General features: G+C 39.4%; 1 protein-coding gene across 1 annotated transcript in view; it reads left to right on the top strand.

Moving 5' to 3' along the window:
• DNTT (DNA nucleotidylexotransferase) overlaps nt 1-16,750 on the top strand; it is a 127,845-nt gene that overhangs the window by 11,478 nt on the left and 99,617 nt on the right. The window contains exon 3 of the mRNA XM_026651139.2: nt 6,292-6,420. Within this exon, the coding sequence (XP_026506924.1) occupies nt 6,292-6,420 (129 nt within the window). The remainder of the gene's footprint in view (nt 1-6,291; nt 6,421-16,750) is intronic.

Below are 16,750 nucleotides of genomic sequence, written 5' to 3'. Positions count from 1 at the left end.
GGTAATAAATTAATTAAAACCTCTTTAAAATACAGTTTTCTCTGGTCGTGAATACCTTGTGAGGTACTCTGATACTGAAGTGATGGACACAATATAAAAACCAGAACTAAGCTGATAGGAGTTCTTAGCTATTCATACTGTAATAATTAGCCTTTGCAGCTGCCAGCTGCTGTTACATTTCCTAGGCTCTTCAGCTGTGGTGATTAAGCCTCATCTTTAAAGGAAAATCAAAATATTTCTCTGTTCTGCAGACTACTTATTAGGCCTTCTGCCCCACCTACAACCAAGAATCCCTCAATGCACCTAGCCTGATCATCATATTTCAATCAGTTTTGTTGACAGTGACATCAATGACATGGTCAGGTAGCCTTCGCAGATGCTGTAATGCAATGGGGGTCCTCAAATGTTGGGATGCAGTGATGTTTCCTGGCCAGGGGTGAAAGTAAGCCGGTCCGGTCCGGTATGGTGTACCGGCAAGAGCCAGTACGCCATGCCGGACAGGACCGGCTTCCGTGGCGGTGATTTAAAGCTGCTCCGGGGAGCCCCGGGCCCTTCAAAGCGCCGCTGGAGCTCCGGCAGCCGGGCTCGGGTGGGGATTTAAAGGGCCTGGAGCTCCGCAGCTGGAAGCTCCGGGGTGATTTAAAGGCCCTGGAGCTCCCAGCCACAGCCAGAGCCCCAGGGCCTTTCAATCTTGAAAGGCCCCGCCTCTTCTGGCTGAGGCCATGTCTCTTGCAGTTGAGGCCATGCCCCTGCTCAGGACTCCGGCGTACGGGTAAGTCCTTTAACTTACTTTCACCCCTGTTCCTGGCTAATGTCAATAAAACATATAAGACAAAAAGGAAGCCTTAAAGAGAAAGGGCATAATAAGAAAAAAAAGATTAAGTCATGAGGCATAGGGAATAGAATGGAAGAAATATTTCATGTGGTGCTGACAAACAGCATCCTCCAGAAACAAAATGAAAACAGGAAACTTGCCTGATGAGCCCATCCCCATCCTCTCCTCTTCCCCCCACTCATACAGTTCTGGAAGTGAGCATAGCTTGCTAGTATGAGTTTTCCATCTTCTTGATCTATGCAGCTGGATCCACATAGCTAATAAAAATGTGTCAGGCCGACCTTGCTGCTGAATGAATTGGCCTGTGATAGGGTCAATAATATCCATAACTGCTGATTATTTTTTGGGGGGGAATTTAGTCCTTAGTTGGCAAGGGGTTAAGTTTCAGCACTTACATGCCGTAATTAAATTTGAAAGATTTAGCTTGGACTGTAGTAGATATCATGGTGTACTGCAGTCCTGTAAAGATGGAAAGTAGTAAAGTGGTCATAAAAGGATTAACTGGGTTACTCAGATTATTATGGGTTGGAGCCATGCCCCACTCCTCCTTTACTTACTGTTTAGGTAATGTCTGTTTTCACCCTCTCTGTTGCTATGTTGTTGAATAAAGCAACAGATTCCTGGGCTGCCGTCCTCTGCCACGTGTGTCATGCACTGAGCAGTCCCTTTACAAAAGAAAGATACTAGCATACCCTCAAAAATAACACAAAAGTATCTGTGGTTAAGCTAAGCCACGCTGGGGATGCATCACTTGGAAGTAACAGAGGAGGAGAAGGACCTCAGAGTATTGGTTGATCACAGGATGACTATGAGCTGCCAATATGATATGGCTGTGAAAAAAGCTAATGCGGTCTTGGGATGCATCAGGCGAGGTATTTGCAGTAAAGATAAGGAGGTGTTAGTACCGTTATACAAGGCACTGGTGAGACCTCATCTGGAATAGTGTGTGCAGTTCTGGTCTCCCATGTTTAGGAAAGATGAATTCAAACTGAATCAGGTACAGAGAAGGGCTACTTGGATGATCCGAGGAATGAAAAACCTGTCTTATGAAAGGAGACTCAAAGAGCTCAGCTTGTTTAGCCTAACCAAAAGAAGGCTGAGGGGAGATATGATTGCTATCTACAAATATATCAGAGGGATAAATACCAGGGAGGGAGAGGAATTATTTAAGCTCTTTCCTGGGTGTCTGGCTGCTGAGTTTTGCCCACATGCTCAGGGTTTAACTGATAGCCATATTTGGGGTCAGGAAGGAATTTTCCTTCAGGGCAGATTGGCAGAGGCCCTGGGTTTTTTTTACCTTCCTCTGTGGCGTGGGGCATGGGTCACTTGCTGGAGGATTCTCTGCACCTTGAAGTCTTTAAACCACAAGTTGATGACTTCAATATCTCAGACATAGGTCAGGGGTTTGTTACAGGAATGGGTGGATGAGATTCTGTAGCCTGCGTTGTGCAGGAGGTCAGACTAGAAGATCATAATGGTGCCTTTTGACCTTGAAGTCTGTGAACAAAACATGGACACTATTCACAAATCAGGGTAAAGTTAGAGAGAGATTTAACCTCTAAGAAGCTCCCATACCCTTTACAGCACACTGTAATTTGCAGTTTTACCCATCACTTTTACTCTTTTATGTCTCCCCTTTTTGAGCCAATATTGTAAGATTTCTAGTATAGTACTAAATTTGCACAAATGAGGTAAAAGCTGTTTTGTTGCTGTTTTGAACAATAAACATGTTGAATCTGAGGAGGTCAGACAGAGGAAGTGGGGGATTTTCAAAATCACCATTGGGATTTGGATGCCCTTATCTCATTAAAATGATCGAGTATCTAAATCTCTTGGGTGGATCTGGAAAATTTCAGCCATATTATCCATATTGTATTCAGAACCCAGGCACTGGTGCAGGTCAGTAACTGACTGCACAGTATCCAAACTCCAGATAACCCAAGATTTAAAGTCAGAAGATAGAAAGTGAAGGGAGTGATGGAAGGCATCCAAGTGAGTATGGTCACACCTCAGTTTAAATACCCAGATCAATAGAGCTTGAGGCTGTGGTAGTAAGTGTCTAGTGGCTATCTTCACTTGAAAGTGACTGAAATAAAAACAGTCATGGATAATACATAAAAAGTGCTCTTTTATTAAATCAGTGAACAAGTTGCATTCATTCTATCTATACGTTCATAGATAAGCCAGTTGTGGTTTATCTATGAATGTATTCCCCATTCTGCAGCGCACTCTCACCACTTTTTTAGTGCAGCTTGGCTTGTGTTCACACAATATACTGTGTTTAAAAAACGTTAAATCTTGTTCATTCTCTCTTTAACATTATACTTTTCTTTGTTACTCTCATATATGACTTTGTGTCTGCATTGATTAAAAAAATTAAAATAGAGCAAAGTAGGCCTTTCCAAGGTTAGCCATGAACCTAGGACTCTCTTACACTGTAACCAATTGCAGTGAGACTAAGATATTCTCTGGCTCATGAAGCACTGAAAATATCATTGTAAAAGGAATGACAATGAGCTTCTCTGTTCAGAATACTGCCATCTTAATGTTTCACTTCTACTATATGGGCTCCGTTTGGCTGAATTTATCTCACATTCAGAAAAAGATATGGAAAATGAGAGCAGCATTAATTTGCACCCATTTTGGGGAAAACCCAGAGACTTGATTTGGTCTTATCCAATTAGATATTTTATATTTCTAGCATTAAAGAATCAGGAGTTCATATGTATACTTCTATAAAAGAGGAAAGGAAATGGAAACATTCTTCCCATACATGGAAGTAACAAGCACAATAGCAGGGAAATTTATACAGAGAAACAGAGCTTTCGAAAGGTTTAAAACTCTTTTCTCACGTGCACTCTAATGGAAAATATGTGTAGATGTTCTGTAGCAGTTGCGTAGATATTATGAGCTACTTGTCAAAACAACTAGGAGACCTACATACCAGGGCATTTTCAAATTGCTTTGGCCCTTATTTAATTGACCGTAATCTGCATTTTATAGGCAAGAGCGATCTAGAGCTATGGAAGAGGGAGATTAATAGATACTTTTCAATCCTATTAGTAGCTGTTTCTATACAGTACAGTAAATTGGCTGGCAGTGGCAATGCAAAATGTGTGGTTGGGGTTGGGGAGCTGCAGTGTAATTCTTGCTGGACAGAGATATTTGGATTTGTCCCATAATCTGTACAAACAATAATCTCCCATCTGTTCTCCACACTAAAAAGCAAAATAAACCTTGCTCTTATGTTTTGTTGATGATAGAAAGAGACAATTTCTTTAGTGTTCATGCTGGCACCTTAACGGGCCCTACAAATCAGACTACAGTAATTATAGTTTGAATACTTTTTTCTACTGATTTCTGTCCCAAGTTTGTTCTGTTAATTATATAACCAGGTCTTGTTAATTAAAAACATAACCTTTGTGGATACTAATGGAGGGAAAAAGCTCATATAATTTTCCAAAGGCAGGATGTGTATGTGCCATCTTACCATTCTCTTGGACACATAGAAAGAGTTTCTGCTTTATTATTGCTCTTGGTATGTTCTCAACCTACCTGATACCTGGATTCAATTCCACCATGGATTATTCTTCTCAGGACTCCAGTTCTTGGATAGCTGCCTTTGCAGCCTAATGAAAATAATGCCTTACTATATATTCCATTCAGTAACATTCTTTTTGTTCACCATCTTCCCAGTGGCATTGTATTTCAGGCAGTACATTAGCTATAATCAATCATAGTGCTTATGATTTAAAATCAGTTTAAAAGGTCATTCATGAATGTATACAAGAGTGGCAGAGTAATGCTGCTGACCCTCACTGAAACCCTTTTTGGCTATTCACTATAACAGCCTTAGACAGACAGGCAATAAGTTCCTTCCTTTCAAAATAGTGAAAATTGTCAGTAAATTCTCTTTCTTCAGCAGCATAAAAATTACCTTGAGTTTGTGAGAGTACCATTACATAACTGGATGAATTCTTCTATTCTCCACTGGCTCATATCCAATAGCAGCTTTTACATGAAATAATATATTCATAATAGCTTATTTAGTGTGGTTGAAATTGTCCCTCCGCATACATATTATAGAGAAAGTGGTCATCTTTCCATTGTTGAGGTGGAAGCAAGCTTCCCATTATAAGCCTGATCTTTTGTCTTCCTCTCTGACCACCAATATTAAACCAGTTCAAGTGGAGTACGTGGAATGACTATTTATGTTCTTTCAACCTTAACTATTCTAGTTTGGGAATCTTGCTTCACTAACAAAGGAAGCAGTGCTATTTAGGTCATTCCTACTGGTGTACCACAGTATAGATACTTCCTACATCGATGGAATGGGTTTCTCCATCTATGTAGATAATCTACCTTCCTGAGTGGCGGTAGGTAGGTCAAAGAATTCTTTCATCAACCTTGCTGTATCTACTTTGGGGGTTAGGTTGGTGCAACTACAGTGCACAGGGGTGTGATTTTTTCATACCCTTCAGCCTCATAGCTAGGTCAATCTAAATTTTAAGCAAAGACCAAAGCCTTCATGTTTACACTGCATGGGTATATTCTGTTCCAACTCTACTACTGACCTGCTGTGTAACCTTGTGAAAGTTGCTTAACTTCTCTCTGCCTCATTTTCCCTTTTGGAAACTAGGGGTAATAATATTTACCTATTCTTGTTAATATTTCAATGGGGGTAGAGAGATCTATGCAGGTATTTTATACCTCACACTTCTGTTGGAGGTGAAAAAGTGGGGAAAAGTTTCATGGGATGGAGGGAGGACCATCACATTTTCCCAGTTCAAGCACTGACTTTTGTGTAAAGTATTTTGAGATCCTTGGACATAAATCATAGGTAAGTGTAAAGTAATAATAATAAAAATATATGTATGGCAGGAACTAGAATATAAGCAAATGTTTGATTTAAGCAGTTGCTTAATGTCTTGTCATTATTTATCTTCTCTGCAATGTCCTTGTAATCCAGCGTGGGTTGATTCGAATGATCCATAGAGTTTCCAAGTAATCGCTACGGCCAATAGAAATCTACATGCATGGTGTTTCTACAGAAATTTCTACAGCACTCACAGTACACCTCTACCCCGATATAACGCGACCCGATATAACACGAATTCGGATATAACGCGGTAAAGCAGTGCTCCGGGGGGGGGGGCGGGGCTGCGCACTCCGGCGGATCAAAGCAAGTTCGATATAACGCAGTTTCACCTATAACATGGTAAGATTTTTTGGCTCCCGAGGACAGCATTATATCGGGGTAGAGGTGTAATTGCCGCAGAAATCAGTTTTCTCAGTGGACTGTAGGAAAGTTATTTGTTTTCCCAGGAAAATGTTAAGTTAAGGTATCGGAAATGAAATTAATGGATGATTTCACTATTCTGTTGTTCTGGGAGCATATTTTTGGTGTTCCAGACTATTTGACAGACTCAGTTCTTTTTTCCCCCCTCTCTGTTCAGGTGCAACAAGCTTATCCTGCTACTTCAGATACACCTGAATCAGAAGCTTCATCATTTGTTGCAGGCACAGTCTCCCAGTATGCATGTCAAAGGAGGACCACCTTAAATAACTGCAACAAAAAGTTCACGGTAATAGATTTTCCATGAAACCTACAGCTGAGGAAAGTAAACTAAAATAGTTCTTGTGTCAAGGTCATCCACATTACAGTTGGCAAATTCACAATGAAATGTGCACCATGAGGAGTGGAATTTATGAACCTGACGAATCTAAAGTTAAATTGATCTTAAGTGTAGGGCTGTCAAATGATTAAAAAAATTAATTGCGTTTAAAAAAATTAATTGTGATTAATTGTGCTGTTAAACAAAAATAGAATACCATTTATATAAATATTTGTGAAGTATCAGAGGGGTAGCCATGTTAGTCTGTATCCACAAAAACAACGAGGCATCTGGTGGCACCTTAAAGACTAACAGATTTATTTGGGCATAAGCTTTTGTGGGTAAAAAACCCCACTGCATCTGAAGAAGTGGGTTTTTTTTAACCCATGAAAGCTTATTATAAATATTTGTGGATGTTTTTCTACATTAAAATATATTGATTTCACTTACAACACAGAATACAAAGTATACAGTGCTCAGTTTATATTTATTTTTATTATAAATATTTGCACTGTAAAAATAAAAGAAATAGTATTTTTCAATTCACTTAATACAAGTACTGTAGTGCAATCTCTCTATCATGAAAGTTGAACTTACAAATGTAGTTATGAACAAAAAATAACTGCATTCAAAAATAAAACTATGTAAAACTTTAGAGCCTACAAGTCCACTCAGTCCTACTTCTTGTTCAGCGAGTCGCTCAGACAAACAAGTTTGTTTACATTTGCAGCAGATAATGTTGCCTGCTTCTTGTTCACAATGTCACCTGAAAGTGAGAACAGCTGTTCGCCTGGCACTGCTGTAGCCAACGTAGCAAGATATTTACATGCCAGATACTCTAACGATCCATATGTCCCTTCATGAGTCAACCACCATTCCAGAGGACATGTGTCCATGCTGATGATGGGTTCTGCTCGATAGTGATCCAAAGCAGTGCAAACCAACACACATTCATTTTCATCATCTGAGTCAGATGCCACCAGCAGAAGGTTAATTTTTTTTTTTTTGGTTGTTTGGGTTCCGGAGTTTCCACAGTGGAGTGTTGCTCATTTAAGACTTCTGAAAACATGCTCCACATCTCATCCCTATCTGATTTTGGAAGGCACTTCAGATTCTTAAATCTTGGGCCAAGTGCTGTAGCTATCTTTAAAAATCTCACATTGGTACCTTCTTTGTGTTTTGTCAAATCTGCAGTGAAAGTGTTCTTAAAATGAACAACATGCTGGGTCATCATCCGAGATTGCTATAAAATGAAACATATAGCAGAATGTGGGTAAAACACAGAGCAGGAGACATACATTTCTCCCCCAAGGAGTTCAGTCACAAATTTTATTAACGCATTATTTTTTTTAACAAGTGTCATTAGCAGGAAGCATGTCCTCTGGAATGGGGGCCAGAGCATGAAGGGGCATACGAATGTTTAGCATATCTGGCACATAAATACCTTGCAATATCAGCTACAAAAGTGCCATGTGAATGCCTGTTTTCACTTTCTGGTGACATTGTAAACAAGAAGTGGGCAGCATTATCTCCCGTAAATGTAAACAAACTTGTTTCTCTTAGTGACTGGCTGCACAAGAAGTAGGACTGAGTGGACTTGTAGGCTCTAAAGTTTTACATTGTTTTGTTTTTGAGTGCAGTTATGTAACAAAAAAAATCTACATTTGTAAATTCAAATTTCATGATAAAGAGATTGCACTATGGTACTTGTATGAGGTGAATTGAAAAATACTGTTTCTTTTGTTTATCATTTTTACATTGCAAATATTTGTAATAAAAATAATATAAAGTGAGCACTGTACACTTTGTATTCTGTGTTGTAACTGAAATCACTATATTTGAAAATGTAGAAAAACATCCAAAATATTTATTAAATTTCAATTAGTATTCTATTGTTTAACAGTGTGATTAAAACTGTGATTAATCGTGATTAATTTTTGTTAATCACGATTAATTTTTTTGAGTTAATCGCGTGAGTTAACTGATTAATCGATAGCCCTACTTAAGTGTAATTATGTCTTTTAAGTGTTGCTATTGAGAAGTTAGCTTGGTGGATATTTAAATGCTGTATTAATAGCTTGCAATTGCTAATTTTAAACATATTACTTTCAATATACTGTTCTTATAATATGTTTAAAAATATCTTTTGACCTTTCATTACAATATCACATGATAGCATGAGGGCATGAGGGCCCCGCTATACGATGAGTTGTTAGAACATTTTATCTAAAATGGATTGATCTTGGCCAATCAGAATGCAAAGATACAGTACAAGTTTGAATTTTTTCCGTTATGCAATTCCATGCACTCTGGTTGTGAAGCTCTTATTTTAATAATAATTTTAGATATGAATAATCATTCAAACATATCTTAATTTATTTAAGCATTTTAGGATAAAAAGAAAATTTTAATTACTTTCTAGTTAAATAGGCATCTCAAAAACTGTCATATGCTGTACTTACCTTCTTAATATTATAGATCTGTACACCCTTCCTGTGTACTTTATGTATTTACATATGTGTAACTATAAAACACATCTCTAACTACAGTTCTGTTTATTAATAGTAATACTTGACACGTACACTATGTGTGTGTGTGTGTATATATATATATATATAATTGTATTGATAAGTTTCAGATAAAAAAAATGTTAAAATGGAACTAAAGTTGAGAATATATACTCATAATTTAAGAGTAAAAACACTATCGCAATGTTGTACTTAATCCAAAACCAAGTATTACAAACCCTGGAAAGTCGGAGTGGGATATGGTGTGTGTCTTGGCTTTGCATACATGAGCCCGGTGATGGGTATTGTTTTTTGCTGTTGGCTTATGCTGGCAGCACACTACTACTTCCTCAGGAGCCGGGTGCGAGCAGGGAAGGAGTTGTGACTCCGAGCGGCGTGTGAGGCAAAATGCCTTGTAGGACTACCCCTGGGCAGTTTAATTACCATCCGTTGTTGAAATCTGTGCCTAAAGACACAAACTATCCAATAGTATGTAGCAGGTAGAATACATGAAAGTTTCTTAATTTGCAGAAAACAGGGAAGAAAAAGAAGGGGGAATGTACTTTAAAAACCTATGACTGTTGAATCCATGAAATGAAGTGATTAACACAGACAATCGTGAGAGCTGAGATGGAGTTATAAAAGCTGTATATATACCATAGATTAATAGAGAGCACCATGATTTCCTTTACTTATTCAAACAACTAAAGGCCTGATCCTGTAACCCTGACTCCATCAGCAGTCCTGTTGTCTAATTGTGTGAATATGGATAATTCAGACGAGCAAGGTTGCAGGATCACAGGATGATATGTTTGACCAGAGGTTGTTGTTTAATACATTTTCTTTGCTTCTGTCTTAAACATTAATATTATGACAGAATATAATAGCAAAGTAGTGTTCTAAAATTAATGTATGAATAGCGAGTTACCTTTCTCTCCCCTCAAAAAGTGCACATGGGAAGCTGCATCTTGTTTTTATGTGGTAAAATAAATACTGTCATTCGGCTTTGCCTAAGAGGGAGAGTTGATTTGAATATTAATACTGGGCTGCAATAAAACTCAAGACAGACATTTTTCTTAGAGAATAATACAATTTAATTCTTACAGAAGAAGCTAATTAAGTCAGAGGCAAATAGTTCTGTGCTTCTGAGGCTTATTACCAATGTTATTGAATGTTACTCCGCTCTGGCTGTTACTCATGGTAATAAAAATGTGAATGTTTAGTATGGATAAGACTCAGACTTTAAGGCCAGAAGGGATCATCTAGTCTGACCTCCTGCACATTGCATGCCACAGAACCTCACCCATCCAAAGACACCTTATTGTCTGTCTTTCCATTTTGTTAGTGGAAAAAACAATGGTTGTTTAACTTTCTTTTCTGTTCCTTTTGCATGTGATTATTGAACCTAAAGGAATATATTACAAAAGTTAGCTGTCTCAGTGACTCTAGTAACTTAATACATTTATTTTTATTATATTTTAAATCAGACTAACCAGGCCCTAGCTTTAATTTTACAATCAACTTCGGGTTCTTGTAGGTGGAAATACATTAAACTAGACATATGCCCCACAACATCCTCTGGCTCCTCAAGACATAACATTTTTAGAAGAAAATCTCCAGATGATGTGTCAAAATAGCAACATAAATTATGCTCTATGTGTACTTAACCAAAAGGAGTAGGTGGCTTGCTCAGAAGAGGAAATATCTCCTGTTCATTTTTGAAAATAATTTGGGGGAGAATCCTATCTAGAACACAGCTAGGATATAAAATACTTGTAGACCCTGCAGCAATCACAATTCACACCCTATTTCTGAAATTGTGCTACTTCCTCTGGCAATATACTTAGTACATGTGATTTCCTTAGTGTAAGTGATTTCCTTTTAGCATTTTGTGTTTTAACATTATACTATATGCTTTCAGCTGCACAGTCAGTAACCAGAATCAATACAACAGTGCTGATGCTCTTACAGCATTGTCATTCTCTGTCAGCGGTGCCAACCTTGAGTGCCTGTTTGTTCTCTTCTTCCACAACTGCCTTAACGCGTTCTTCCATACTATAATGGAACACTGTTGTTGTGTCCTTCAAATTTTCCTCAAGATCCACTTCTACTGTTATATCTACAGGAAACCAAGCATCTACTTTTGACTTCTTTGAGAGCAGTTGGTGTTAGGTGATATTTACATTTTTTATTATACATAAATGATTCAGATCCATCTGGTTGAGCTCAGAATCTTATTACTGCTACCCTCATCATCTTCCCTTGCCCCCTTCATTTATTGTCTTAAAATTAGATTGTGAGGTCTTCCTAGGTGTTTGTACAAGGCCTGGTACAATGGGGCCCTGCTCATGGCTGAGGCTTTTGAGTACTACCATGCAGAGACGTAGCGAGCGCCATCCGTACCCTCCGACCGGAGGGGGCCCTGCAAGGAAGGGGGCCCCTAAAAGTGGCAAAATAAATACCGCATTCCAGTTTCTGCATTGTAAGGGGCCCCGCCCGGACATATGTTCGGAGGGGGCCACCGTTCGGAGGGGGCCACGTTCTTTGTTGCTACAGCCCTGCTACCATGATACAAATAAACAAAATAACAATAATAATCCTGGTTTGTTTACTGTGAATATCAATGAATTATTCTTGGCCATTCAGAATTATGGGGCCTGATACAATATGACTATTTAGTAAATTCAAAATTACTTGTTAGGATTTATATATAATATATATTTTGCCTGAGTCTCCTAATTGACTCACGATATAAGGCACGATTTACATTGGTGACAGTGAGAAGAGAATCAGGCCCATAAGAACAGTTATACTGGGTCAGACCAAAGGTCCATCAAGCCCAGTATCCTGTCCTCTGACAGTGGCCAATGGCAGGTGCCCCAAAGGGAATGAACAGACAGGTTATTATCAAGTGATCAATGCCCTGTCACCCAATCCCAGCTTCTGGCAAACAGAGGCTAGGGACACCATTCCTGCCCACCCTGGCTAATAGCCATTGATGGACCTATCTTCCATGAATCTATCTAGCTCCCTTTTGAACCCCATTATAGTATTGGCCTTTACAACACCCTCTGGCAAGGAATTCCAGAGGTTGACAGTGGGTTGTGTGAAAAAATACTTTCTTGTGTTTGTTTAAAACCTGCTACCTATTAATTAAATTTGGTGGCTCCTTGTTCTTGTATTATGAAAAGGAGTAAATAACACTTCCTTATTTACTTTCTCTATACCACTCATGATTTTATAGACCTCTATCATATCCCCCCTTAGTTGCCTCTTTTCCAAGCTGAAAAGTCCCAGTCTTATTAATCTCTCCTCATACGGAAGCCGTTCTATACCCCTAATTTTTGTTGCCCTTTTCTGAACCTTTTCCAATTCCAATATGCCCACTGTACTTAAGTTGATTATTCATTATGAATCCTATTTAAATTAACTTGTGTCTATTTTGAATGGAAAAAAAACATCAGAGTGGCCATACTGGATCAGACCAATGGTCCATTTAGCTGAGATGGTCCATCTTGCTCAATATCCTGTCTTCAGAGAGTGTCTGGAGCCAGATGCTTCAGAGGGAATGAACAGAACAGGGCAATTTATCAAATGATTCATCCTCTGCTGTCCAGTCCCAACTTCTGGCAGCTGAAGGTTTAGGGACACCGGGAGCATGGGAATACTTAATAGATCCATCCTCTCCACAAGCTATCAAGTCATAGGAGTTGTGGCTAAAGTGATATTTATTTATTGCCCTTCATAATAGTTGACTCATAAGAATAGTCAAATGATTGTCCTGCTGCCATTTAGTGCAATCTTTCAAAAGATGTTGGTCATTCAACTGAGATAATGACCTCTTAATCATACACCATACTCCTGACTTGAAGGTCCATATCTTTTCAGTGCCCATATGTGGAGTTCCATGCATCAAGCTCATTAAGATGATCTATTACTGTGGTTCATGAGAAACAAAAAGTTTCCTTTGATGTAAGACCATGTATGTATACCAATAGCATCACTGTAGATGGTGTTGTGAATTTCTGTTCTGTTTAGTTCCTGAACCTTGGTTTTATGTTAATCTAGTCTGGTGGACTGAGAGGAAGAGAGAGGTGAGGGCTATTGTGGAGATTTTACACAGCATCTGTTCATCTAGGAAGAGGAAAGTAGAAGACCCTGTGCCTTCTCATGGGATTTCAATTTTTTTGGTTTTGACTGAAGGATGGATTGTGTTAAAAACAGCACACTCTAAGAGAAACTATTATTGTGTATTGCTAAAAGAAGAAGGAACTGCTGGGGAACTGCCCTTGAAGAAAAGTGAGTCTCTGATTTTAGGCCAGCATAAAGAGCCTATGATAGAAGCAAATAGATAAACTCTAATGACTGATGATTGCCAAGAGAACCGGGAGGTGGGTAGGCCATTCTAATACACTGGTTGTAATCCAAAGACTGAAAATTCAGGCAGCAAATAATACTAGAATTTAGAAATCTAGAGCAAAGTGATATTTAAAACCCAAGAAAGCTGACAGAAGGAGCTGTTTCTAAAAGACTTGAGAAAATATTTAATGGAATTACAGAGCTACTAAGTGGCTACAAATTCTATTCAGTTGTGCTTGTGGGTAACAGTCAATCTGACTGTTTGGACTGATAGCTACACAGCCGAGGATTTAAAAACTGAATACTGTAGGACAGGAGATAAAAATGAATGTAATGTTTGGGCCAATGAAGTGAGCTCCATCCTGACTGCTAAGTCTCTTCTTCAGGTGGAAAAGCCACCAAGAGTGACACAGTGGACTCAGGCCAGTCTGTGTCTTGACACAGTGAAATAGGTGATATGTCATTTCTACATTAGAATTTTGAGAAGAATCCAGTTCCATCCTGGCAAAGGTTCATAGACCTACAGATTCAAAGTGTTCTAAGCACCAATGTAACTAAACTACTTTGTCGCTTACAGAGAGGTCATGCACGAGCTTCACACATATTTTACATATAATGCAAAAGAGGACCAACTTGTATTTTTATTAGTTTTAATTAAACTTCAAAGCTTCTCCCCAATACACCCTCCCCCCATACCTTTTCACTTAGCACAGTGAAATCTGTGTGCTTTTGTGTCAGAGCAGAGTTGGTCCTGAAAGCCAAAAGGTGAAACCCACTTGCAGCAACATTCTTTCTGCATCTGAATTTTAGCTATGTCACTAGCATGTGCTAGACAGAGGACTGGGCAAGGAAAAGAAATTTTGCAATGAAAGCATTTCAGAAAGTGAAGAGCTGAAATTTTGCCCAGCTTTCTTTCACATTTAATTAAAGCCTCATCCTCTGGAGAATACCCTGGAGATGATGAAACTCTTAAATCTGTCAGAGATCTCTAGAAATTTGGTTTTCCACTAAACTATTTTTATTTAAACAATCAAGCTGTATTGTTTTTCATCAATAAGCAGGATAGGATACATCAGCCTTTTAAGTTAAGAAGCCCTGAAGGGTTAGAATTGGTCAGTGGCCAGTAACATTTTCCTGATTATATCACTGCACACAGATTTCATCAGTGATATCCTACTAGGCTGCAAGCTTCTTTTTATTCAATTTAAGAAAATTAAAATCTGTTAATTCAGAACTGTTTCATGTACCTTCCCGCCACCCCACCTCTGCAGAATATTATCCAATGCACTCTTATGGTATTGAACAGGTAGCTACTATTCTTGAAAATAAGTTGCTTATTTAAAAAGTAGAACAATTTTATAAAAAAAAGTCAAAACTAGTTTAATGTAAAAAGACAGATCTATAATTAATTGCAGTATTTGCAGGCAATATTTTATACAGATAATAATGCATATTCAACACTAGTTTAATTGTTTATTAAAAAGGGCTTAATGAGCTCTGCAAAGGCAGGAAAACACTGAATAATGCAAACTAGATTGAAAGAAAGTGCTTTGATAATCTTTTCTCCTTGACTGTCAACAACCCCTGACTAAAATGCTACATCTAATTGTCTTCTTAAATAAAGGTAGTGAAACAGCTTTTCCAAGATCTGTCTACCCCAAGCAGTAACTACCTACTTAAAATAGCAGTGCTATTGTATTATATATAGCTACATTTATCATGATAGCTAATGCCAGCTCAACTTGAACTTCTGTGGAAAATGCATCTATTTAAGTGTTCAGGTGAGAGCTTGCTATTTGGATTGAGAAGAAATATCCTTAGCTTGTAAGTCAAATGAGGAAGAAGACTCTTTTAGTCATTGCAATGTGGGCACTCACCTCTAAGTGCCTTTTGGTGGCTAGGTGTGGTATTGCAGTTTTTTTTTCATACTCCTGGTGTGCCCTGCAGGCTGCCAGCTGACATTGGTAGGTCTTTAGTGGCTTGGCCCTCCAGCCAAGTCACAAAGTCCAAATGAATCCATTCCAGGGTAATAGAGTTCAATAAATGAACAGTTCTCTTGCCCTCACTAGGGTCTTCAGCCCCAGCTCTAGGCCCTTTAAATTCAGTCCTTTGTTTGGACTCGCAAATAAGCACTGTCCTCCCTCACTCTTGAGGTTTATGCCACTATGACCGGTAGGGGAACCCAGGCCCACCCACTATGCTGGGTTCCAACCCAGGGACCCTATAAATAGTAACTACACACTGCTTGATTTCAGTTCATTGCTGCTTCCTCCCTGGGCCACTTCCTACTTGGCCCCTTTTTGCTTCACCCTTTATCTTAAGGTTAGATTTCTTAGGTCCTCTCTCTGCCTGCAAACCCAGCTTAAGCAAATGCTGCCAGAACCAAACTCGGGTTATCCCTTAAGCTCCTTTGGCCAGAGAGGAGCACCGTTCCCTGCCCCTCCAGTCCCAACCAGGAACTGATCTCTCAGGCCCTGCAGCTCCTTTTTTCTGACCCTGCTGGGTACTGATTGGCTGCTTGAACTGCTGTGAGGCCTCTCTAGCCACGCCTTCACTGCTCCTTTGCTGTCACTTTGCTGCTTCATGGGGCAGGTTGTAGTTGGACCATGGGGCCTCCTGTAGGGAGTTGCAAAGGCCAGGTACACCCCGTCACAATCATGTATCATTATTACATACTGTATAGCAATTATGCAAGCTGTCCCGCCACAACAAGGCATGGACACCAGAGGAGAGTTTTATCTTGGTGTTGAGTTCTTCAGTCTTCATGCCAGTGGCTTCCTTTCAGCTTTCACCATTGGCAGTCATATGGGTCATTGACTCCTGAAGGCCATCACACACAGTAATGGTTGATTTCTCCGTCGCTGTTTCCGTAACATACTTTGTTTTTTACGGGATGGGGTTGTTAACCCTGTGCCTAACCCCCAACCTGGAGGACGAGGGTGTCTGTTTTGTCTGGCCCCGCCCCACAGACCAATCTGGCATGGTTGAACCTACCAGGAGCAAAAAGCCCCCATCGACACAGACTCTGGGGATCATTAGAGCACGGAAGATGCAAACTCAAGATTTATCAGAGCTGCGTATTTTCAACACTACTTTATAGTGCAGAATGCTGGGGAATGAGAAAGAATGACATGTCCAAACTGACTTCACTCCATCCATACAAACTGCCTCAGAAAAATCCTCCGTATCTTTTGGCTCAGAACAATCTCAAACCAAGATCTATTGATACAGTGCAGCCAAGAGGATCTGAGCACCATCACTGCCAGGAGGCATTGGAGATGGATTGGCCATGTGCTTCGGATGGAAACTGATTCCATCACCAGAGTAGCAATAAGATGAACACCTTAAATCAAGAGAAAACGAGGCCACCCGAAAATAGGGTGACCAGATGGGATGAAGAAAATATCGGGACACATGGGGGGGGGGGGGGGGGG

Source organism: Terrapene carolina, unplaced genomic scaffold, assembly GCF_002925995.2.
Source record: "Terrapene carolina triunguis isolate 2854851 unplaced genomic scaffold, T_m_triunguis-2.0 Scaffold95, whole genome shotgun sequence".
In the NCBI taxonomy this organism is placed as follows: Eukaryota; Metazoa; Chordata; order Testudines; family Emydidae; genus Terrapene; species Terrapene triunguis.
Note: the sequence above shows the minus strand (reverse complement) of the source record. Positions and strands in the feature narration are given on the sequence as shown.